Here is a 26,150-nt window from a genome sequence, read left to right on the forward strand (position 1 = left end):
TATTCAGCTTCTCTTGAATCAGACCTAAAGATATTCTTAATTAGCTTATAATTTGAAATTAGTGACAGGAGTTACTAAAAAGGTTGAGACAGTAGGAGGAGGCTTGAAGCACTTTAATCACAGACAAGTAAACAATAGTATAAAACCGTTAACAGCACACCCAGTGGCTGTTGTCCTCCTCCAGCCCCTCAGCTCACCCTCTCCCACCCACCTCCCTGTGTACCATTGAGTAAAGAGCATGGATTCAGCAGTTGTTTGTTCCTGTCATCAGGTGGTAGAAAGGGGATCTAGCTAGGGGCCAGAGCAATATTGGCATCCATCCAATGTTTTCTATTTCTATACAACTTCATCATATGAAATATTTCTGCTCCAAAAGAGGAACAGTGCAGAAACCTGGAGCTGAACCTGGTTCAGATGGTCCAGGAATTCGGAATCTCAAAAACCATGATCCAAAATGGAGGAGACAGTCCAGAGATAACGTAATTCAAGATGCAGCCAAATCTGGGATTGAGGTGAGTTCAAAAGGGACCAGGCAAGGCTAAGGGGACCCAGTCCAGGCAGGACTGTGCCCCAGGAAAGAAAACTCATGCATATGCACAATGCACATGCACAAACACACAAACACAAACAGCAAATAACATTACTAGAAAGGACTTGGAGGCTATTAAATACAAAATGGAAGAGTTTTTTTTTTTTTTTAAGTGAATATCTGTTTCTTTGATTCTCCTCAATGGCTGACAGTCTCTTTAGTCACAGGAGTATAGATGTAGGGAGGCCCAAGAGGAGTAGATTGCCAGTGGTCCTATAAGTCCATGTGTACTGAAGTTCCCATGCCAACCATCTTATTCTCCAGCCCAGTAACTTCTTCCCATGTGACCATTCACCCAGTTGGCACCATTGCTGGAGCTGCTGCCAGAGAGGGTTTTTTTGCAGGTGGTCTCATCTTCCTCCTCTGAGCTACTTTCCACATCACTGCGATCATCTTTGGAAACCTGGTGGAATGGGACCAAAGTCAGGAAAGTGAGGCCAGAATATTTCTTGAGAGAATCATAAGAATAAACTCAGAGCCCATTTTGGCACACTATTCCCAATCTTATCTACTTTCTAGTGACATCTGACTCAAAGTATTATCTGCACCCGGGTTACTATTATGAATATACTTTGCCTGCTTTCTGATCTTCTCTTGTTATCTCTGATTGTGTTCTTTACAGAAGTTTTTTGGTAGAAAGGTATATGCTTTAAGACTGGTTTAAAAGAACTGACACCATCCACTGAGTCCTGGTTTAAGCTTGAGGGAAACTCTTGTCACTTATTCCTCTTCAAGAACAAAGGAGGAGGGCTGGGGATGTGGCTCAAGCGGTAGCGCGCTCGCCTGGCATGCGTGCGGCCCGGGTTCGATCTTCAGCACCACATACCAACAAAGATGTTGTGTCCGCCGAGAACTAAAAAAATAATATTAAAAAAATTCTCTCTCTCTCTCCCTCTCTCCCTCTCTCTTAAAAAAAAAAAAAAAAAAAAAAGAACAAAGGAGGATGGGTATGGTGACACACACCAGTAATCCAGCTATTCAGGAAGCTGAGACAAAAGGATCCCAAGTCCAAGGCCAGCTTTGGCAATTTAGCAAGACTGTTTTAAAAAAATAAATAAATAAATAAAATATCTCAGTGGTAGAATATCTGGGTTCAATCTCGAGAACTAGGGCAGGGATCAGAACCCAGATGACTAATTGATTACCCGATATTTAGAAAATTTCCACCAGGAGGCAGACTGTCTCTAGATTTGAGGTAAAGGGAGGCTCAAAAGTCAAAATTAAAAAAAACAACAACAACAACAACAAAAAACTCTGCTCTTTTTGAGTAGACTCAACTCTTGTCTCAATTTAGGAAAATAATTTGGTAACTTCAGCTCTTCGCCAGGAGAGAGAATACGCTCTAAGACAAGCACAGGAGAACAGAAAGGACAGCAAGAAGGAAAAGAAACTGAGACAGACATGCTTCCCTGAATACTAAAAGCACAGGTACACTTACATGCAAGAGATGAAACTGTCCAATTCCCACCAGGCATAGAAAAAAAGAAGGAGGTGAGAAAAGAGTGAAGAGTACAGAGTCTGGGTCTAATCCTTCCTTGGCAGGTCACCTGGTCAGGAAAGAAAAGCAGGGGAGAAAAGAGATGTCTTGCTAGCTATAGCAAGATGCATAGGCACACTGAGTTAGATCTAAAACTAATCACAGCCTTAAAGCACAAAGACCCAAGAGCATAAATACCTAGGTTATATTCTATTTGTCCCAGAATCAACACCTCCTCCAGCAGAGCCCTTCCCACCTGAATTCTATTATATTACTGAAGGCTCTTCACAGTCTGACTGCTCTAGAACTTACTGAAATTCAATTGTGAGTTTTATCATTAAATGGTACCTTTCAGGACTAGGGGTGTAGCTTGTAACTTAGTGGTAGAGTGTTTACCTAGTATGTACAAGGCCCTGTGTTTGATCCACAGCACCAAAACCAAACCAACCAACCAAACTAAATAAAACAAAACCTTTCTGGCACTTGGCATAAGATAGATGGGTACTAGAAACACTAAACACCTATTCGTTTAAGACCCTTGCCCCATAGAATGATGAGGTGAGACTTAATTCTTCATATAAATCACATCTTGAGTATCATCACAGCATTGTCATTTAGGGATGCTTTTGAACTCCCACACCATACCTACGTAGCCCAACAATCTGTTTTCACTTGTGGTGCTGCATATGATTTCCTTAAAAAAAAAAAAAAAAAAAAAAAAAGCTCCCATAATAAAACTCAAAATAGGAAGTCAATAGGTAGGTGAGGGATAGGGAATGGTTGAGGCTACCTCAAAACTCTTAACCCTATTTGTCATTTAACAGCCATTCTTAAGGGACAGGAAGAAGATACTAGATTCTCCAGCATCTAAGTCACATCTTAAAAGGCTAAAGACACTCATAGTCAAGGCAAAAACTTTGGAAACCTAAGTTTTTTGCTTAGCCTAGTTTGTAAATGGGGGCTCATAATGGAAAAAGAAGATCTATTGAGTAATACCCATCTACCCAAAGAAAGAGGTCATCCTTCCTTACCTTTCCCCTGATCAAGGCTTTGAAGGCAATTCGTGCAATAAGGTAGGACCAAATGACATGCAAAACCTGTAGGATCAGGAGAAGGCCATTGAAGAGCCACCAGGAAGGATAGGGCCCAATCATTTCCCAACTCTCAAAGAGGGTTGTGTTCAGAATCCTAGAAAAGGGAGTCCAATGGTTAGATTCTAGAGTCAAAGCCAGGCAGACAAGAATGAAGCTGAGTTCCCTGGGATGTAGAGCCCCATGTGTTCTTTCTCAGGCCTTGTGTGAGCTGAAATTCCAAAGATACTCATCCATCATAAGAAAAGAATAAAGAAACAGGGGCCATGAGACATAAATCTCAGGAATCGGTGAAATAAATTACGCTATTAATTATTTTAAATATGCATAGTGTCACAAAATTGAGACAGCATTCAGACTATAATCTTAGGAATCATTTAGATCCTCAGGTACAAAGAGGACAGACCAAGCAAACTCTTCAAACTCAATCACTATGCACCATAGGGTTGTGAGTATAGAAGAGAAATGGGGCTGGGTGTGGTGGTGCATGCCTGTAATCCTAGCAACTCAGAAGACTAAGGCAGGAGTTCAAAGTCAGACTTACCAACTTAGCAAGAACTTATCTCAAAATAAAAAACAAACAAAAAAGGATTGGGGATATGGCTCAGTAGTTAAGGACCCTTGGGTTCAATCCTCAGTATATCCCCCATCCCAAAAATAAAGAAATGAAATGGGTGCATGTGTGCACACGTGCATATGTTGGTTAGGATGTGGAAAAGAGTATAGAGAACATAAACAAGAAGAGCCTGAAATTTCAGTAATAAGTGCAAAAGAAGGCAAAAGGATTACTTAAGCAAAAGATGAACACTATTACATGGAAATAAGTAAGGAAAGCCAAAGTCAAATGACCTGGTACACTTTGAGTCTAGATAACCTCACAAGAAATATTGTGTAAGGCAGCTGAGGTTCTATGAGAGTCCATAAATGATTATAAGCTTAGAGGTCAAGGAAAAGGCAGGGTGATATGGTTCATAATGTTCTACTGATAAGAATAGAATATAAAAACTGAATTAGTAAAAAGATATCATTAGCTACATACCTACCACACTTCATTGTACTTACCAAAATGGATAGATTCCTAGACGAGTTACCATAAAAACAGCACTGAAGATCACAAAAAGGGTGTCACAGAGTCGCTGATACTTGGCATAATTGGCCAGCTTGGCAGCCTGGATAAAGGAAGATAATAATTGAGTTGAGGAGAAAGTCAGTTCTCACATAAAAAGAGAAGGAAAGACAGAGAGAAAAAGATGAAGAAAGAGGGGTTGAATTCTTACTTCCAGCAAGAAGTCTGAGGCATCATGTAGACACAGGACCAGAGTTCCTACCCGAACCATATTGTTGATATAAGAGAAGGTGATAAGCCCGATGGTGGCCAAGTGATGTACAAACATGATCAGGAAGTCCTAGCAAGGAATGGAAATAGAAGATGCAGGTAAAGGCAAGGCTGTAGAAATACTATCAACTCTATGCCTTGCATTATTCTCTGAGGATCTTAGCTCACTGCTTAAATGGTCCATTCTGGATAGACTTTACCTTAGGGAGTTGCCTAACATTTTATATCAATATTCCCTATATCAGTGACTGATCAGTCTACAGTAATATTGCTTGAAGCACAGAAAAAAGCATGGGTGATGACACTTAGGAGTAATTTCCCCTGAGGCAGTGGGACATACAAAGCCTTAGATATTCCTAAAATTTTTCTGCTATAATGAAAGACATTTCAAACAAAGGGACTTCAGAAAGGAGAGATCTGTGGAGAGGCAAAGCTAAACATTTCCAAAAAGTTTCAGAGAAATACTTATTACTGAACAAGCCATTTTACTACAAGTATTTCCTGCTTTCAGATTTAAGGCTTTAATTTCCTCTTGGATTCAAACATCAGGGTTATACCTGGAGAAATCTTTTTTGGGGGTGGGGTGGGGACCAGGAACTGGACTCAGGGGCACTCGACTACTGAGCCACATCCCCAGCCCTATTTTTTTTTTAAATAATTTATTTTAATTAGGCATATATGACAGCAGAATGCATTTTGATTCATTGTACACAATTGCAGCACAACTTTACATTTCTTTTTTTTTTTTTTTAATATTTATTTTTTAGTTCTCGGCGGACACAACATCTTTGTTGGTATGTGGTGCTGAAGATCGAACCTGGGCCGCACGCATGTTAGGCGAGCACGCTACCGCTTGAGCCACATCCCCAGCCCCTAAAATTTTATTTTAATATATGACACATAAACAATGTGAAGCTGGGCACAGTGGCACATGCTTGTAATCCCAGCCGCTTGGGAGGTTGAGACAGCAGGATTTCAAGTTCAAAGCCAGCCTCAGCAAAATCGAGGTGCTAAGCAGCTCAATGAGATCCTGTCTCTAAATAAAATACAAAATAGGGTGGGGTATGTGGCTCAGTGGTTGGGTATCCCTGAGTTCAATCCCCAATACCAAAAAAAAAAAAAAAAAAAAAAATTGAAATACATACAAGTTTAAAAAAAATTTTTTTTGATAATTATAGATGGATAGAATGCCTTTATTCTTTTTTTTTTAAGAGAGGGAGAGAGAGAGAATTCCAATATTTATTTTTCAGTTTTTGGCAGACACAACATCTTTGTTTGTATGTGGTGCTGAGGATCGAACCCGGGCCGCATGCATGCCAGGTGAGCACGCTACCGCTTGAGACACATCCCCTGCCCCAGAATGCCTTTATTCTATTTGTTTATTTTTATGTGATGCTAAGGATTAAACCCAGTGCCTCACACATGCTAGGCAAGTGCTCTGCCACTGAGCTACAGCCCCAGCCCAAAATACATGTTTTAAAACAAAACAGACTATACTTGTGAACCCATTCTCAGCTCAAGAACTAGAACATCATTAATACCATTAATCATTATACCATTAATACATCATTAATACCATTGTATCTGTGAGAGGAGCACAGAGTCTTCATCTAAATTTGAAACAGTGTTCCCTAACCCCATCCTGAACCCAGAAGTGCTTTACAATGAATATATCCTCATCCCTTTAAAAAATTTTGAGACGGGGTCTTGCTAAGTTTCTGAGGTCAACTTTGAACTTGTGAATCTTTTTTTTTTTTTTGGGGGGGGGGCTAACCACAGGGATTAAACCCAGGTGTGCTTAACTACTGAGCCACATTCCTAGCCCCTCCATGCTCCCCCCAACTCTTTTTTTGAGAAGGGATCTTGTTATGTTGCTTAGGACCTCACTAAGTTGCTGAGGATGGTCTTGAACTTGTGGTCTTCCTTCCTCAGCTTACTAAGCCACTGGGATTATAGGCATGCACACCACACCCAGCATGGCTCTTTATTAAACTTCCCAAGTAGCTGGGATTACAGGTATGTGCCACCATACACAGCTTTCAATTTACTTTTCTGAATCTTTGTTTCCTAAACAATAGCAGGTAAAAGAGTACACAAAATCATGTAAAACCCCTCCCAGTGTTATTCTTTGATTAAGTGCAGTAACCAAAAAAAGAGAACAGAAAGAAAGAGTGTGCAGCAAGTGTCTCTAATGCCACACACATACACACACAAAAAAAAAAAAAAAAAAAGAAAGAAAGAAAGAAAGAAAAAAAACAGATCCAAAGGAAGCATGGGGGCAGGAAAGATGGTGGAATGAGATGGACATCATTACCCTAGGTACATGTATGACTGCACATAGGGTGTGACGCTACATCAGGTACAACCATAGAAATGTAAAGTTGTGCTGCAATTGTGTAAGATGAATCAAAATGCATTCTGCTGTCATATAAACCTAATTAAAATAAATAAACTAATAATAAAAAAAAATTGGGCTGGGGGTATAGCTCAGTGGTTGAGTGCTTGCTTTGCATGTGTGAGGCACTGGGTTCAATCCTCAGCACCAAATAAAATATAAATAAATAAATAAATAAAACAAATATATTGTGTTCATCTACAATTAAAAAATATTGAAAACAACAACAAAACCATATCCTACATTTTGGGAATTGAGCCTTTTTATGAATCAGGCCTTCATATCTCCAAGTTCTAACTAATTTCTTGAGCTTCAAACATGTAAGAATGTGGGAGAAGAATAAGAGTATGCTCCTAAGTTGGTTAACTGTTCTCATCCTGGGCTGCCCTGAATGTCTTCAATATATCTCATCGTCATTGTGCATAATACATCTAATCATTAAGTCTCATTTCTGGGAATATTACAAAGAGCTAATAGTCCCATTACGCCTACTTTCATGTTTTTTTGCGGTACCAGTCAGGGAAGAGAATCTATCACAATAGCAGTAATGGTAGCTGCTAAAAAGAATATGATATGTCAAGAGCTTTGTAATGTTGTGAACAACCAATAAAAAAAATAAATAAATTTAAAAAAAAAGGAATTGAGGGAATCAAGTTCTCACCTTTCTTTTGATGTCTATAAACTGAGAAAACATAAGAGACCAATAGAAAGCCAATTCCATGATGTAATAGTAGTAAAGCTCTCTTGTGAGAGGCTGGAATAGAGACAGTAGTAGTTAGAAATCAGCTAGTCAAAGGTACATTCCATCTCTTCGACTTTCTCTATCTTAGAGGATCAATAACCCAAATTACTTGACATTTTTTCTTCTCACTGAAGAAAGATCTGCAATAATTCAAAGACTCTGATTCTGTGAAGATCTGAATATCTTCCCTCTGCTCCTCCACATATACATCTTTAACTGTCATCTTTTAGAGATGAGACAAGGTTAACGCATACTGTATAACACAATCAAGTGACTGTCTAGAATTCTGGGCAATTACTGTTTATCACAGAATTAAATATACTCAGATCTTCCCTTTTTCTACCCCTGACATTTTTCTAGTACAGAAAATGTACAGTAAGTGGCTAGATTTTTCTTCTAGAAGGAAAATAGAAATAAACTAGGCTTTGTGGTGTTAATAAGAGCAGGAAGAACTCCTGGATAGCTTTAAGAAATATCACCACATGGAATATGAAAACCAACATGCTTTTAAGGAGATTCCAAATTGTCTGAACCAGAAAGCACACCATTAAGTGCCAGTGAACTGCTTTTCCTTCTGATCCAATTTGGGTAAATATAATGTAGAACCTAGAATAAAGAGCTCACTGGACTTCAGTGCTACAGGGGCCCCCCAACAGACAATCCAAATATATGACTCAAAGGGACTCAGTACCTAATTACTGAAGAAATCAAAGAAACGTGCCACTGGTCCTAGGAATGATAATGCACTCTTACCCACCCTGCCTTACACACATACAAGGCCCATTTGAAAATACTCAGATCCTACCTGATATGGATAACTATGCCAGCACTGTCGGGTGTCCCAGAACCAAGGTGACTAAGAAAAAAGAGATAACCCAGGTTAGTATTCAGGATTCTCACCCATCTTGTTTCAAGATCACCCTATAATAATCTCTCTTTTTTTTTTCTGGGCTAGGGGCAAAAGACAAGAAAAAAAGAATCCCTCTTGACAGATTTTAGGAATCCTTAAAAGATCAATAAGTGGCTAGATTTTTCTTCTACAAGAAGCATTATAAATAGAAAAACTAGGCTTTGTGGTGTTAATACGAGCAGAAAGAGCTCCTGGATAGCTTTAAGAAATATCACCACATGGAATATAAGAAACAAGGAGTCAGAAAGATAATGATCCCATTTGATAACTGAGAGAAAGAGAGAGAGAGAGAGATCTACATATTAGATATTAGGTTCAAAAGTCAAAAGTAATAATCTCTAATGAAGTTACAATTACATCCTTTAATGTAAAGAGTTTATCCATTTCATTTCTGCAGCTGAAATTATTACCATAAAATTATTTATAATACTGCATTATCCTTTCAATAATGTCTATGCGGGTCTGGGGTTGTGGCTCAGTGGTAGAGCGCTTGCCTAGCATATGTGAAGCACTGGGTTCCATCCTCAGCACCACATAAAAATAAATAAATAAAATAAAGGTATTGTGTCCATCTACAACTAAAAAAACTGTTTTAAAAAGGTCTATAGGCCTTGTAGTAATAACCCCACTCCATACTGATAATTTCTATTCTCTTTTTTCCCTTTGGAGCTTATCAATTTTATCCATTGTTTGTTTAATAAATATTTCATTCACTTCTTTTGTTTTTCTTTTCTTGTTGTGCCAGGGATCAAACCCAGGGCCTTGTATATTCTAGGCCCTACCTCTAAAATAAATCTCCAGTCTCTACTTTTTATTATCTCCTTCAACTGGCTTTTTTTTTTTTCCTGTAGATCCTAAGTAGAAAATAAGTTCATTGACTTTAAACCTCTTTTCAAATATATACATTTAAAGCCATAAATATCAAAGAATGCATGAGCTGCATCCCACAAATTCTGGTATTTTAGTACGCTCAGTGTAATTCAATTATGAATATTTTCTTCCTTCTTTCTTTCCTTCCTCCCTCCCTCACTTCTTTCTGTCTTTTAACTGGTGACTAAATTCAGTGTTTTTTACATGTTAAGCAAGGGCTCTACTGCTGAGTTACATTCCCAGTCTTTCTAATTTTAAGACAGGGTTTTGCTAAATTGCTTAGGCTGGCCTTGAGCATGTAATCCTCCTTCCTGGCTCAAAATATTGTCTAATTTCCCTTGTGATTTATCACTGGCTCGATAGGTTATTTAGTTGTTTCATGTGTACTTGGAAATTACATGTATTCTTCAGTTGCTGATGTAGTATTCCATAACTATCAATAAGGTGACTATATATTTTTCTATTACCTCCCTTTAGTTCTGCCATTTTTGCTTCATCTATTTTGAAGACTCATATTATTTGAAGAAAAATACTGTAGTACAAGAAAAAAAAAAAAAACATGTAACCAGGAGTCAAAAAGCCTGAAATTCCTCCTTGATAATTAATTAGAAAGCAGGAATAATGTCTATCTCATCTGCTTTTTTTTTGGGGGGGGGTATTGGGGATTGAACTCAGGGGCACTCAACCACTGAGTCACATCTCTAGGCCTATTTTGTATTTTATTTAGAGACAGTGTCTCACAGAGTTGCTTAGTACCTAGCCATTGCTGAGGCTGGCTTTGAACTCACAATCCTCCTGCCTCAGCCTCCCAAGCTGCTGGGATTACTGGCGTGCGCCACCACACCCGGCTTCTCATCAGCTTTAAAGAGTTATTTATTGCCCTCCTTGCAAGAAGAGGATTTTTGTCAGCAGCCTTGTGAATCATTAAATATTATTCTTATTTAACTATTATTATTATTATTAGCATTATTCTGGGGAGAAATATAAATCAGGTTAGGGAAAAGAAACCCCAGGCAGAAGACAATTTATTAGCATATAAACTGGGGCTTTGGGCATCACGGAGAAAAACTAAAGGAAAAATAAAGATCTAAAGATATTTAGTTTTTATCTCTAGAGATCTAAGCATGATTAGAACCCAAAGACCAGAGAAAGTTCAGACTCACCGACCAGAGAAATCTAATTCCATAGCAGAATACACACAAATAAAAAGTGAATCTCCACCTGGGAGGGCAAAGAGTAGAGGTTAGACAAATGTCCACTCAAAACAAAGTCTTTGAGGCTACGGAAATCAAAATAACGTATCTGGGGATAAGACAATTACTGGTAAGAAACAGGATATGTTCCCAAAATAGGAACATGTACTTTTTACCTAGAAAGCCAAAGAGAGTCATCTTCTAGTCTTTTGTTTAAAATAGATTTTTCGGGGCTGGGGTTGTGGCTCAGCAGTAGAGCGCTTGCCTAGCACGTGCAAGGCCTTGGGTTCAATCCTCAGCACCACATATAAATAAATAAAACAAAAGTATTAAAAAAAATAGATTTTTCACGACTGTAATCAACTTTTCTTCCTTATCTTTTTCCTTCATAATAGTGCCTGCTTTTTTTCATTGCATGACAGGGGCTAATACACTGTTTTCTTTAGAGAATAATTCGTAAAACACTAGTAAACTGAAGTATAGTATTTTGCAGAAAAGGAATACTTCTCATGAAAATGTCAATCTAGAGCAAACTGGTACCATTTCTATCAAGGTATACAGGGGTGTGCATATACCTACCTACATAAGTGCACTTATAGGAATTAACTCCCACTATATTTGGAAAAGGGGAACAAAAAAGGATCACACTTAATGACAAAAAGTCCAAGAAACTAGGGTGACCAGTTTTCCAGTTCTCTTCTTTCCTATTTATAATAGATTAGCCTTCCACATCCATCAACTGTTCTGATAATATAATTTTCCAAAAACGAAAACCTCAGTCATTTGTATCCCCACCCTCCTCCTCATTCCCTACCTCCCTCTGCATACCTACATGCTTTCACAGAATTTAGTGAGCGTTGGGGGTTTGTCCTGATTCCTCCGATGGCGAAACCAGCGTTGGATTTTTCGGACATCGCAGTCCAGTTGCTTTGACAGGCCCTCCAGCCTTTTCTCATCAGGATACTGTAGATGTATTATCAGAATCAGAATACTCCTTTCTCCTCAAACCCCTCATTCAATCCCTTTGACTAGCTGAGTAGCACAGGGATGATAACCACAGTGGCTCAAGTGATGGTTGTCTTTCTAGGTTTCACCCCAAAATAATATTTAGTAAAACATTCTATCTTACACATCAAGGACCTTTACTGCTCACCCATACATGTCCTTGTTTTGTCTTCTAATTCAGGCTGAGTAAAAGAGGGCATTAAAAACCCAAACTAAAAAGTTGATTAGAACTATTCCTTGCTGGAGCAAGGAAAAAAAAAATACAAATGGTGTATCTGTGCTGGGGCTGTAGTTCAGTGGTAAAACACTTGCCTCACAGGTGTGAGGCACTGGGTTTAATCCTCAGCACCACATAAAATTTTAAGAGACTGTGTGTTCATCTATAACTACAAAAAAAAAAAAAAAAAAAAAAAAAAAAGGTGTATCTAGGGTAAGAGGGGTGGAGGTGACTGCTAGGCCTAAAATGCAAAGATGTGTAACCTGACTTTTTACGGACCGTGACTGAAAGGTATTTACCCAAAGGACTGAAAGTTCTCCTTATAGGCATATAAACTATCCAAAAGTGAAAAATCATCCCATCCTATTCTTATCCCCTCTTACATGTTTTCTTTTTGTTTTTTAGTTATAGATGGACACAATACCTTTATTTTATTTATTTATGTGGTGCTGAGGATTAAACCCAGGGCCTCACACATGCTAGGCAAGAGCTCTACCACTGAGCCACAACCCCAGCCCTCTTCCGTGTTTTCTAGATCAACACTTCATGTGAATTTTCCTGTTTCTTGGCTCACTCACCTTGGTAATAGATATGAACACTTTTTCAAGGATGGCATTGGGTTGAGCCAGATGAGGATCACTGTCCTCAATGCCAACATGGAGTGCACAGGGTTTGGCAATAAACCTGTAATGGAGAAAAATCCAAAGACCGATTCTAAATATGGTTTGCTAAGCATGAAGGGAAAATGCTGATTAGTAGATAAGTGGGAGGAAAAAGGGGAAACACATAAGGCTGGGAGCCAGAATATTTTTATTTAGTCCTAGATTCTGCCATTGACTCACTTGAAAAGAGACCTATTTAAGAAAGGCTGGAACATAGAGCTCTCTGTTTCATTTTTTCTCTGGCTTCTCTAATCACATCTCAAGCTTTAGAGTCAGACATATCTGGGCCAAATCACTACCACTTATTGCATATATAAATGTGGGAAAGTTATTTAATCTCTGCAAGCCTCAATTTTTTTCCCTATAATATCAACATCCTTGCTACTCGATACACAGTCCACAGATCAACAACCATTATCGGCATTTTCCTGGAAGCTTTTTAAAAATGCATACTGCTATCCCAGACTTGGCATTTTAACAAGACTCCCAAAAGATTCATATGCCTGTTAAAATGTGAGAAGCACTGGTCTATTTCACAAGAATCTTAAAAGTATTCAATGAGATAATGTATATGAGCAACCTGGCCCAAGGGAAGTGCTTAATAAATTGTAATTTTCCTTAGATCAAGTAGTGCTGGGGTGAAGCTCAGTGGTTAAGCATGTGCTTCATACATTGAGGCCTAACATGGGCTGGTGGAAGTTTTCTTGGTGTTGTTTTATTGTTGCTGTTATCATTTTATTTTTTGGTGCTGGGGACTGAATCCAGAGTCTCACATATACTAAGTATGTTATGTCCCAGCAAAGATCCTAGTTCTGTTGGAAAAATGAAGTGAGACCGAGTTGTTCCTAAATATAGATATCCTGGGTCTTGATCATCTTCCAGCCTAATCAAAAGATTACGGAAATACTTATAATGTTCAGGAGTCTGAAAAAAGAAATCAGGAAGCTAAGAAGGGTGAGAAAAAAATTACCCCTTAATATTTGATTCTAGTCCCAGATCTACCACTAATCAGTCATATAAATGGGGTTATGCCATTTAATCTATGGGATCTAAACCAGATGCTGTAATCCCAACTACTTGGGAGGCTGTAGATAGGTCAAAAGTTCTAAGTCATCCTGGGTAACTTAGCAGGACCCCGTTTCTCAAAATTTTACAAAAAGGCTGGGGATGCACCTCAGAAATAGAAAGCCCCTGGGTTCAATCCCCCAGTAACATAAAACACAAAACAAAATACTTCTTGGGTCTGTTTCATCATCAGAAAGAAGGGTTAACAGGTGATTTCTAAGATTTTTTTTCTCTGCATCTAAGATTCTATGATGTTATCACTTGGTTACAATTAATTTCTAAATTTGAGATCTTTGAAAATTGAGGAACTATTTCTTGGCTCTTCAGGAAAGGTGTATAAACTCTCAGAAAAGCTCTACTTAAAAAAGAGAGAGGGAGAGAGAGAAAGAAAAGAAAAGCTCTATATAGTCACTTTGAGTATATATCAAAACCAGTTTTACATGGAGACTATAAAAGCAGAGATACTGATAACCCCAATTGAATAAATGAGTAAATGTGGATGCTATAGATAAAACAAAAATTTTAGCCCTCTTAGCATTTTAGGGAATTCCATGATGAAAATATGACTGGGAGGGCTGGGATTGTGGCTCAGTGGTAAAGCACTTGCCTAATATATGTGAGGCACTGGGTTAGATTCTCAGTATCACATATAAATAAATGAATAAAATAAAGGTCCATTAACATCCAAAAAGAAATTTAAAAAGAAAATATGACTGGGGTGTCCTTGACCTATTTTATTTTTTGAACTGCATTTGAAACCAGAATTTATTATCTTAAAGGGAGGGATTGAGGATAAGGAACTTTATTATCTGCCTTTTATCACCAAAGTTCTTAAGCCTTAGGGAAACATTTAGAGTACAAAATTAGTCACATCTGTAACCAATTCTCTGTTTCACAGGTGGCAAAAAAATTTCAGAGGCCAAAGCTCGTAGTCCCTTATTTTATATTTGCTGATGTATACTATTTTGTGCACTAGTTATATTTTTTAATCCCCCACTTATGTTTAAACTCCTTGTACATGGCTGGGGATGTGGCTCAAGAGGTAGCAAGTTCGCCTGGCATGCGTGCAGCCTGAGTTCAATCCTCAGCACCACATACAAACAAAGATGTTGTGTCCGCTGAAAACTAAAAAATAAATATTAAAAAATTCTCTCTCTAAAAAAAAAAAAAAAGCAAAACTCCTTGTACAAACAGAGAATAGACTGCTTCTGTATTACCAAGGTTTTGTGCTCAGCAGTTGCTCAGTAACTATAAAGTGACAGGTCTAGAGAAACCCATCCATTCTTAATCAACTGGAGCTCAATTTGGATCCAGAAATAACCAGGATTCAGAAGAATAACTAAGGCAGTTTTTTGTTGTTGTTGAGTTGGTTGATATATTAGAGATAAAAAGAACTGTATCATCTGTCTCTTCTCATTGACAAAACTGTAGGAAGATCCAAACACAGAAAACAGCCTTTCCAATTCCTTATCCCCAACCCAGGCCTCTTCCTCAATCCAGAGGCAATCAGGTGATTAAAGTTTAGGACCTAGAGTTAGACAGATATAAAAGCTCAAAGATCTTGTGAAAAATTATTCCTATGCAATGGGGATAACATCTCAACAGTGTTATTTATTTTTGTAGCACCCGCAATGGAACCTTGGGACATACTACCACTGAGCTACGTCCCCAGCCCTTTTATTTTTTATTTTTTGAGATAGGGCCTTGCTGATTACCTGGACTGGGTAACTTGAATTTGTGATCCTCCTGCTTCAACCTTCCAAGTAATTGGGTTTACAGGCATGCACCATTGCATCATGCCCTCACAGCTTCATTAAAAAAAAAAAAAAAAAATGAAATGACAATAACCCATGTCAAGTCCAGTACTTAGATTCTTAGCTACCTATTCCTGAGGTTGTACCTCTGGGGTACATGCCTAGCATGCTCAAGGACTTGGGTTCAATCCTCAGCACTGAGGGGGGAAAAAGTAACTTTTATTATTTTCAGTGAAAATGGATCTTAGTCTGGGTATTCACTGATACGTTCAGCAGAAGGTGACAAGAAACCATCTTAGATATAATAGGTACAGGTGTGTATCCTCTTTACATGAATGAAGCCTTGATTTTTTTTTAATCATTATTTCTATCTGGACCTTGGAGTAAACTTTAATGTTCTAGAGTTGTGTCATTAGCTCACATCCTGCTCTCATTAGTTCACAGAGTTCAGTGAAAAATCTAAAGCTGCTGGCATATGGTTTCAGCTGAATAGACCCTTAAAACATTTATTTGACAAATACTTATTGAGCACCTACTTTGTGCCACACATGACGTTTTATGATCTTTTCAAAAGGCACATGACTAGAAAACAATTTTTTAAATTTCTGATTAAAAAATGCATATTTAGTTACTCATTTAATGCATTACCTTAATGAAGAAAGTAAAATTTGAAATCACTTTTTCCTTCTCTTTTTCCCTGAAATCAGAACTTCTACAAAAAAGTCATTCTATATCATATAAAAGGCTGGTGGCATTTGGGGGCGCTGGGGTTGTGGCTTGGTGGTAGAGCACTTGCCTAGCACATGTGAGGCAGGGTTTGATCTTCAGCACCAAACAAATAAATAAATTAATTAAAAAAAAAAAAGGCTGGCATTTGGTATAATCTATAAATAGGTATCTAGGCTACTTCTGGAATTTCACCTAATGCCAAATTCCTGACAAAGAGACTGGCATTAATCGTTTGTACTAAACCAGCATTTCTCAAAGTATGATCTGAAGATCCCTAAGGGATCTTGACCTTCAGTTCAAGGTCAAAACTATTAAAACTATTTTCATAATAATTCTAAAATTTTATTTTTTTCTTACTCTCAAATGAGTGCTGTGGAATTTCCCATAGATTACATGACATCTCTTAACAGACTAAATGAAAAAGCTGACATGAGACTATAGCTGCCAGATATTAAAGAAATTTACAAAAATGTAAAATAATGTTACTCTTATTATTTTAGAAAAGCTATTCTTTCATAAAATGTTATATTACCATGTAATTAGTTCATTATTATGTTTAAGTGAAGTAAATATATATTAAATTTTTCAATTTTAATTTATAAAGCATTATACAATTAGATATTATCCACATAAACAAAAACTCTAATTTTTTAAGGTTGTAAGATCATAGTTTGAAAACTATATGCTACATCTGCCATGCGTGAGGCACTGGGTTTGTTCCCTGGCACCATGTACAAAATAAACAAATAAAATAAAGGTATTGTGTCTATCATAACTAAAACAAATATTAAAAAAAAGAAAAAGAAAACTATACACCAGATGAAATTTGAGAAATCCAAAATATCTTGTGATTTTTTTTTTTTCCTTCTTCAAGTGAATCTACTGCCCAAGTTTTAAAATAATTTGTCAGAGAAATCTTCCCTTTGCTGGTAGGTATGAGTAAGTAGGCATTTAGTGGCCTCTGAAACTTATTGCTTTCCACATGCTATTTCAGAACATGAGTTTAATGGTTCAACATGAAGGTAATATACTTGTCCTGCTTTGTAGCAATCGTTTCATTCTAATGTTTCCCTGCTCCCTTAATACAGGGCAGTAGCTGACCTACTGGGTTAGTTAAAACGAAATCACCTAATGCTTTTTTTTTCCCATATCAAATACAAGAGCGATTTTATCAACTCTACCCTTGTTTTTGGTACCAGAGATTGAATCCAGGGGTGCTAACTACTGAGCTATATCCCCAGCCCCCCCCCTTTTTTTTTAGAGAAAGAGAGAGAGAGAATTTCAATATTTATTTTTTTTTTAGTTTTCGGCAGACACAACATCTTTCTTTGTATGTAGTGCTGAGGATAGAACCCGGGGCTGCACACATGCCAGGCTGGCACACTACCGCTTGAGCCACATCCCCAGCCTTCCCCAGCCCTTTTTATTTTTATTTTTGAGACAACATTCCTCTAAATTGCTTAGGGCCTCCCTAAATTCCTGCACTGGCTTTGAATTTGCAATCCTCCTGCCTCAGCCTGCTGGGATTATAGACGTGCACCATTATGTCTAGCTATCAATTCTATATTTGTGACTTGTTGTGAAATCACCGATGGAGGTAAATTATATACAAATTTGAAAGTTCAGATCAACCAAGAGCTGTGCTGCATTTCTATAATCCCAGTAATTTAGGAGTCCAATGCAGGAGGATTGCAGGTTTGAGGCCGGTCTCAGCAACTTAGTGAGGTCCAAAGCAATTTAGTAAGATCCTGTTTCAAAATAAACAAATAAACAAGGCTAAGGGTGTAGCTCAGTGGTGAAGCACCTGAATTCAATCCCTTATACAAAATTTTTTCAAATTTCTTAATTGGTATATCATCAAATTTCTTAATTAGTGTATCATGACAAATAACACCAATGGGTTATAGTTATGCTGAAATATTGATCTTGGCTCTCAGCGGGGTGCATGGGGCCTGGGGTAGCTTGGGAAACTAAATTAACTATACTGCCTCAACAAAGGAGACTAAGACAAACATTTGGGAGAAATAGATGAGTTCTCTGTATGCTGAACCTGAAGTATCTATGGGAGATTGAAGTGGAACTAAGAGGCAAATAAATCTGAAAAACATTGGTGTGTGTATATTCACATATATGTACATCTATTCATACATACATATACATATATGTACATATATGTGAATATACTCACACCAATGTTCTCCCTCGCCCTGCTCCATGAAAATATATATCTATTCATACATACATATATATTTTCATGGAGCAGGGAGAGGGAGAATATATTTAAATAGAAATGAATGAGGATATAGTGGTAGTTACATTTGTGAGTGTGGATATGATTGCAAAAAAAGAAATATAAACTTAAGAACTGAGGTGATAACCCTGGTAAACACCAGTATAAAAAGTGAATTTGGGCTGGGGTTGTAGCTCAGTGGTTGAGCACTTGCCTCGCATGTGTGAGGGGCTGGGTTTGATCCTCAGCACCACATTAAAAAAAAAAAAAATCAATGAATAAAGATCTTTTTTGGGGGGCGGGGGATGTGGCTCAAGCAGTAGCGCCCTCACCTGGCATGCATGCAGCCCGAGTTCGATCCTCAGCACCACATACAAACAAAGATGTTGTGTCTGCCAAAAACTAAAAAATAAATATTAAAAAAACTCTCTCTCTCTCTAAAAAAAAGATCTTTTTTTAAAAAGTGAATTTAGGGTACAACCAAAGAAATGAAAAATTGTGCTCTATATGTGTACTATGAACTGAAATGCATTCTACTGTCATGTATAACAAATTAGAATAAATAAATAATTTTTTTTTTTTTAAAAAGTGAATTTAGGGAAGAGAAGGCCAGAGGTTGAAATTGTATCAAAAAGGGCAGAGATCATTTAAGGCAAGGATTTCAGTATCCAGTAGATTTGGTAATTTGGAGATATGTAGAAAAAGCCAAGATTCTCAAAAATTTGGGGTAGGAAGGGAAGAGACTGCCTTCAACTTCCTGCAACAGAACCACTAGATCTAAAGCTAATCACATCAAAAAAGAAATCTCTCTGGGCCTTGAAGCTATTCTCTCCCACCTACCCCCTTTTTTTTGGTGGTGCTGGGGGTTGAACCCAGGACCTTGTGCATGTGAGGCAAGCACTCTACTAACTGAGCTATATCACCAGCCCTCTTCCATCCCATTTAATTAATATATATATATATATATATATATATATATATATATATAGTGCTAAGGATTGAATCCAGTGCCTCACACACATGCTAGGCAAGAGCTCTGCCACTGATCTACAGTCCCAGCCTCGCCCCATATTTATTAATTGATGCTTTATAATTGTATACAACAGTGAGATTCATTGTTATATATTAGTACATACACATGGTATAACAATATAATTTGGCCAATATAATTTTTCCTTTCGCTTCCTTCCTTCATCCCTTTCCTCTACTCTATTGATCTATTTTTAATTTTCATGAGATTCCCCACCATACTTTTCATTTTTCCTCTTCAGCTTTCACAGGAGAGAAATACTGTATTCTTCTTTCTTCTTTTTTGCACTGAGGATTGAACCCAGGTATGCTTAACCACGGAGTTACATCCCCAGCCCTTTTTGAGACAAGGTCTCACTAAGTTGCTGAAGCTGTCCTTGAACTTGAGTTCCTCCTTCCTCAGCCTTCTAAGTAGCTAGGATTACAGGAATGCACCACTGCACCCAGCTCCTCCTCTTCTTGTTCAGAAATTTCATTTTCTTTCTTTCTTTTTTTTTCTATTATCTTCTCATCAGATTTTAAACACATTCAAGTTTTTCCCAGAGCCTAGCACCCTCTGGTTTTCTCACTGCATAACTAAAGTTCCTGAAAAAGTTGTTCTTTTCTCATGATTTCTCTTCCAACTCCCACTCATTCCTCAACTCTCTGACCTCCCTACTTATGTCCCTACACTTAACTGAAACGGCTCTTGCCAAATTCATCAATGATCTACTTATTGTGAAACCAAATGAATGTCTTATATCTTGACTTCTCGGCAGCATTTTACATTACTGACCATGCCCTCCCTCTTGAAAGGCTTTTTTCTTTTGGTTTCCTTACTGCTGTTCTTTCCCTAGTTTTCTCTACCTCTTAGGCAGAACTACACTGTCTGGTACATATACACTGTTAATTACATCACCTAAAACATGTTACTTTCTCTGAACTTCACTTTTCTGTAAAATGAGAATAACGATAGTAAAAACCTACCTCACTTAATTATTATAATTCAACGTTTAGAACTTAAAGAACAGTACCTAGGACAAAGCAAACACTTATTAAATGCTAAGTACTAGTATTATCAAATACTATATGGTTGTCTTACTTCTATCTCCATTTGGGTTTATTTTTCCTCTGCCTTTTCCTAAAGTATGATGATTCCTTAGCATTCTTTCCAGGTACTCTACACACTCACCCTTGGCAATCTCATTCAATTAAATCAGAGGGCCTCAAAGCATAGTTTGCAGATCTCAGAGGTTCCCTGAACATACAAAACTTTATAATAATATGAAGACATTATTTGTCTTTTTAACTGTGATGACATTTGCAATGATGATGCAAAGTAAGGATAGATAAAACTTACAGCACCTTAGCTCACATCAAGGCAGTGGCACCAAACTGCACTAGTAGTTACTGTACTGCTATGTCCTTTCAATTTAAAAAATGCCTGGGGCTGGATGTGTAACTCAGTGGTAAAGCACACGCTTAGCATGCATGAGGCTCTGGGTTTAGTACCTACACACACACACACACACACACACACACACACACACAAAGCCTTTTTGCATAAAATGTCCTTGATGAAGCAATACAAAATTTTAACTATATGATATCTTGACCCTTGAGTATATTTTTTAAAAGTATTCTGTGATAAAATGGAATGATACTCAAAGTACGTCTGTATACCAAAATTTGTGGTTGTCTCAAGGAAATGTATTTGTTCCCAGCAGCTCAGGAGGCTGAGGCAAGACAGCAAGTTTGAGGCCACCCTCAGTAGCTTAGCAAGGCTCTAAACAATTTAGCAAAACCCTGTCTCAGAATAAAATATTAAAAGGGCTAGGGATGTATTTCAGTGGTAAAGTGCCCCTGGGGGTCAGTTCCCAGAAAATAAAAAAAGAAAGGCACTTGTATGACTGATTTGCTGAGTTGTGAGCTATGACTGAGTTGTGAGCTGAACGAAATCCTTTTTATACACCACTATTTTTACCTGAAAAAATGACTGACAGAAAAACTAATGTTATTAGCATATGTTTTCTGGAAAAGGAATATGAGTCTGTCACTTCAAGAAAAACATTGTTACCAATGATAAAATTCAAGCTCTCAAGTGAAAATTAGAATTTTAGAAAACTTACTATCTGCCTCTGAAGTGACAGCTTCCTAAAACTTCAAAACTTTACTGATGAGATTGGTTATAAAATTAATTTGATCTTTCAATATTGTATAATGAAATGTTTTAACATGTAGGATATTTGTATAGCTCCGTGAATCAGTAATCATTATTTTCTTTATCTTTTTTGGGTACCGGAGTTTGAACTTGGGGGTACTCAACCACTGAACCACATTCCCAGCCCTATTTTGAATTTTATTTACAGACAGGGTCTCACTGAGTTGCTTAGCACCTCACTTTTGCTGGGCTGGGTTTGAACAAGATCTTGATCCTCCTGCCTCAGCTCCACAGCTGCTGGGATTACAGGCATGTGCCACCGCACCCAGCTGAACCAGTATTTTCAAAATGACCCATCATGTCCGTTCAAACATAATATAGGATCCCATGTGCAGGAACCGAATAGATCTAGGATGCAAGAACCTAGTGACTTACTGGGCTCCCCACTTCCCCTTGCCCCACATTTCCCCCTTCCTGTGTCCCCCAGGGGCCTCAGGCTCATCAGTGCCCCATAGCCTCCAAGTGCATTCAGTTCTTCTAGACCTCCCAGTGCTTACACTGCCCCTAGTACTCCCAGGTCCTCCAAGGCAGAAGCAAGCTGCCTATATAAGGAATAGTGGTGCCAACTGCAAAAAGTTCCAAAGGACCAAATATTTGACTTACTAGGATGGGATGGCCCTATCTGAAAGGCTCAAATGGAAGAAGTGCCAAGTTCAGGTCTGGTTCAAGAACCTCTAGGCCAAATCATCTTGACAGCAACTTTAGCAAAGGGGCTGGAGCAGCTACCACAGAACCCCTGGCCAGATTCTTGCCTCTGCTATCCCTGTTCCTGGTGGCCCCAGGTTTCTGCAGCCTCCCTATACCCAAGCCCTTGGGTATCTTCTCAGCAGCAAATCCCACCTTCTCCAGCCATGTCAGACCTTGGTGGACCCTGAATGCAGCATCCAGGAGGACCTCCCAGCAACCACAGCTGTAGACTGGCCTCAGGGCCCTTACATTTTGGACCTCTTTTTATTTATTTATTTATTTTTGGTTTTGGCGGACACAACATCTTTGTTGGTATGTGGTGCTGAGGATCGAACCCGGGCCGCACGCATGCCAGGCGAGCGCGCTACCGCTTGAGCCACATCCCCAGCTCCATTTTGGACCTCTTGCCCAACACTGCATTATTCCCATACTTCAGAAGCTCCTCTCATCCTCAGAGTCCTTAGAGGAGCCCTTGGTCTCTGCCATGACATATACAAACCCAGAGGGTGGTGGCACTGCAGAGAAGGACAAATGAGGTTCAGGACATTAATGAATATGCATGGGTTCTATGGCTGCCGGTCCTGCAGATCCTGTGGAGCCTTTGAGGAGGCCAGCGGGTCCTTGTGCTGGCTACCTTTGACCTGCTGAACACATGGTCTCCCCAGCCTGCAGGACGGAGGTGGGCACTTGCTGTTCTCACTGAGCAGAACCTGCTACAAATGTCCCCACCTTGACATTTGGGTTACATGGGAGCATGTCTGTGGGTTTCCAGTCTAGGAATGGAACTGCAGTTCCCAGGTTCTGCCCATGAGCTCTGTAGGGCCTGTGTGCTGCACCCTTGCTAGTCTGTGTCTTTGTTATACTCAGTATCATGGGGTTTATGTAACATTTGCTCCTTTGTAGGCTTTGCCCTAGACTGGGTTCTAATATTAATTTTTCTAATGTTTTACAGGTTAAACATTCTCACACAGACATTTGGAATTCTTGTTTAGTGTCTTTAAAAAATAAATTTTGAACAGACTTTATTTAATATAACATTCTTTTGGCAATTAATATAACTATATCCTATTTTGTGCCTTGTCCTTTTACTGAATAAATTTTTGGAGGATTAAAAAAAAAAAAAAAACACTGGGCTGAGATTGTGGCTCAGTGGTAGAACACTTGCCTAGCATGTGTGAGGCACTGGGTTTGATCTCAGCACCTTGTATTAATAAATAAAATAAAGGTCCACTGACAACTAAATATTAAAAAAAGAAAAACACTCATAATATAGACCAAAAGATTTTAACATAAGAGCACAAACAGCTCATTGGTATGATTTCAGATCCCACACTGCAACCAACCTTTAAGAAAAACTACTGCCAAGCTCCTTATCACTCACTTGTAATTCCCACTACTTGGAAGCTGAGGCAGGAAGATTGCATTTGGGGTCCAACTTGGGCAACTTAGAATTCCTGTCTCAAAATAAAAGGACTGGGGATGTAGCTCAGGGGTAAAGCAACATGCCTAGCACGCATGAGGTTCTGGGTTTAATCCTCTGTACCACAAAAAAACAAATATTCCCAAAACAACAACAACAACAACAACAACAACAAAACCCTACTATTTAAGCTTTGGTGTAGTATCAAAGAAAAACATCAAATTATCTGAAATGGCAATTAAAATTCTTTTCCCCTTTCAACAATATATCAACAATATATTTGGGTAAACTCAGCTTTTATTTATCTACTTCAATAAAAACAACATTCTAAAAAGGATAGAATACAGAAGCCAGTGAAGAGAATCCACTGTCTTCTATTAAATCAGACATTAAAAAGATTTACAGTGTTGTTCTCAGAAAATATTTTTCCTTTTGAAAACTATCTTCCTGGAGCTGGGGTTGTGGCTCAGCAGTAGCGTGCTCGCCTAGCATGTGTGGGGCCCTGGGTTCAATTCTCAGCACCACATAAAAATAAATAAACAAAATAAAGGTGTTGTGTCTAACTACAACTTTAAAAAAAAAAAAACAAACAAAAAACAAAAAAAAAAACTATCTTCCTTTCTATCTTTTTGTGGTACTAGGAATTGAGCCTAGGTGTGTACTCTACCACTAAGCCACATTCCCATCTCTAGCCCTTTTAATTTTTTATTTTGAGGCTGGCCTCAAACTTGTGATCCTGCCTTGGTCTCCCAAGTAGCTGGGATTATATGCATGTGCCACTATATCCAGCTTAAGGGAATCTTAATAGATTAAAAAAATTAACAGGGACTGGGAGTGTAGCTCAGTAGTACAGCACTTGCCTCACATGTGCATGAGGCCCTGTGTTTAATCCTTAACACTTTAAAAAAATAAAAAAATTTAAAAAAATCTGGGCTGGGGGTGTAGCTCAGTGGTAGAACTTGTCTAGCATGTATGAGGCCCTGGGTTCAATCCCCAGCACCACATAAAACTAAATAAACAAAATAAAGTTATCAAAAAAATAATAAAAAATCAAACCTGAAACAATTGAGATTATCTAGATAGAAGCAAAAGGATCTACAGTAATAGATGTGTTTTTCTCAAGGAATGTTTATATATTAAATCCAATCATTCTAATATACATTAAGACTTCTATTGAAAAGAACATTAGTCCGGTGCAGTGGCACACACCTGTAATCCCAGCTACTCCGGAGGCTGAGGCAGAAGGATATCAAGTTTGAGGCCAGCCCGGGCAACTTTTATGAGACCCTGTCTCAAAATAAAAGAAAAAAATGGGTTGTGGATGTAGCTCAGCAGTACAGTGCTCACTTAGCACAAACAAAACCCTAGATTCAATCCCCAGTACCATACACACACAAAGATAAGTGCCAAAATAATAGGAAAAATACATTCTTTCCTTTCATTAAACATATTTACCATTTTTAAGTAGCTGATTATACAACTTAATGCATTTACTTAAAATTGAAACTACATTCACACACACACTTGCACATACACGAGCCAAATAAATAGATTAAACAGGTAACAAAAGCTATTTCTGAAGACATTTTATTATCCTTTATAGTTCAAGAAATAACTGTTTTTCATTGAGACACTAAACCTATACTTAACAACCGTTTAAAATAATTGAATCCACTTTCTCCAAACTCCCATATCATCTTGTGCCTAACTTATTACACTATATTTTAACCATGGATTTTCTGGCTCTCTTCTAGAGGGTATAAACCATGACTATTCACCTTTTATACTGAAGCCACAGTTTGAAGGAGAAGGTGACTGATTTTGGAGAATCAGTAGAAATTCAAGTTAACTAATTTCAGTCTATGATCAGAGATTTCCCTAAAAAGAATTAAACATAACTGCAACAATCTGTCATTGTTTGAGACCCTCCCCCTCCGGGCCTATGATTGACACTTCTAATACAGACACTATCCAAAAGTTAAAGTCCACAAGGAATATCTTCTTTAAGAAATCCTGTATTTGGGGCTGGGATTGTGGCTCAGCAGTAGAGTGCTCGCCTAGCATGGGCGGGACCCGGGTTCAATCCTCAGCACCACATAAAAAAAATAAAGGCATTGTGTTGTGTCCCTCTACACCTAAAAAAATAAATATTAAAAAAAAAAAAGAAATCCTGTATTTTATTTACAAAAGAGATACAACAGTGATTATTCTCATTGACTTCTCAGGGCTATGCAGTTTCCTATATATATTTAAGTACTTGAAAAACTTGTATGTTTATAGAGCATTAATTACTGAGAAGAGAGCTAGGGATTATACAGCACTTGCCTAGTATGTGCAAGGTCCCTAGTTCAATCCCCAGCACTGCCAGTAAATAAATAAATAGACAGATAAATAAATAAATCCATTAAATACTGAGAAGATATACAGGGAAAAGCAAAATACACAGCAAAGGTTGGTTAGAAGTCACTGTCAAGGGCTGGGGATATAGCTCAGCTGGTAGAGTGTTTGTCTCAAATGTACAAGGCCCTGGGTTCAATGCCCCCCCCCCC

At 38.2% G+C, this 26,150-nt stretch overlaps 1 protein-coding gene across 6 annotated transcripts in view; it reads right to left on the reverse strand.

The window, feature by feature from the left end:
* Positions 1 to 790: 790 nt before the first annotated feature.
* The window catches only part of CERS5 (ceramide synthase 5), a 31,934-nt gene continuing 6,574 nt past the window's right edge, over positions 791 to 26,150 (reverse strand). For 2 of the 6 annotated variants that reach the window (XM_081309066.1, XM_081309065.1), the window contains 10 exons: positions 24,811 to 24,888; positions 12,404 to 12,509; positions 11,432 to 11,566; positions 10,574 to 10,631; positions 8,436 to 8,486; positions 7,550 to 7,642; positions 4,435 to 4,563; positions 4,220 to 4,326; positions 3,098 to 3,254; positions 791 to 992 (listed from right to left, as the gene is read on the reverse strand). In XM_081309066.1, the coding sequence (XP_081165192.1) occupies positions 843 to 992; positions 3,098 to 3,254; positions 4,220 to 4,326; positions 4,435 to 4,563; positions 7,550 to 7,642; positions 8,436 to 8,486; positions 10,574 to 10,631; positions 11,432 to 11,566; positions 12,404 to 12,483 (960 nt within the window). In that variant the 5' untranslated portion in view covers positions 12,484 to 12,509; positions 24,811 to 24,888 and the 3' untranslated portion in view covers positions 791 to 842. Of the gene's footprint in view, positions 993 to 2,027; positions 2,137 to 3,097; positions 3,255 to 4,219; positions 4,327 to 4,434; positions 4,564 to 7,549; positions 7,643 to 8,435; positions 8,487 to 10,573; positions 10,632 to 11,431; positions 11,567 to 12,403; positions 12,510 to 24,810; positions 24,889 to 26,150 lie in introns of all 6 variants that reach the window. The other 4 variants (XM_081309064.1, XM_081309067.1, XM_081309063.1 and 1 more) reach the window with 3 other exon arrangements.

The sequence above is a fragment of the Spermophilus citellus genome (assembly GCF_964194105.1).
Source record: "Spermophilus citellus genome assembly, chromosome: 10".
Classification (NCBI taxonomy): domain Eukaryota; kingdom Metazoa; phylum Chordata; class Mammalia; order Rodentia; family Sciuridae; genus Spermophilus; species Spermophilus citellus.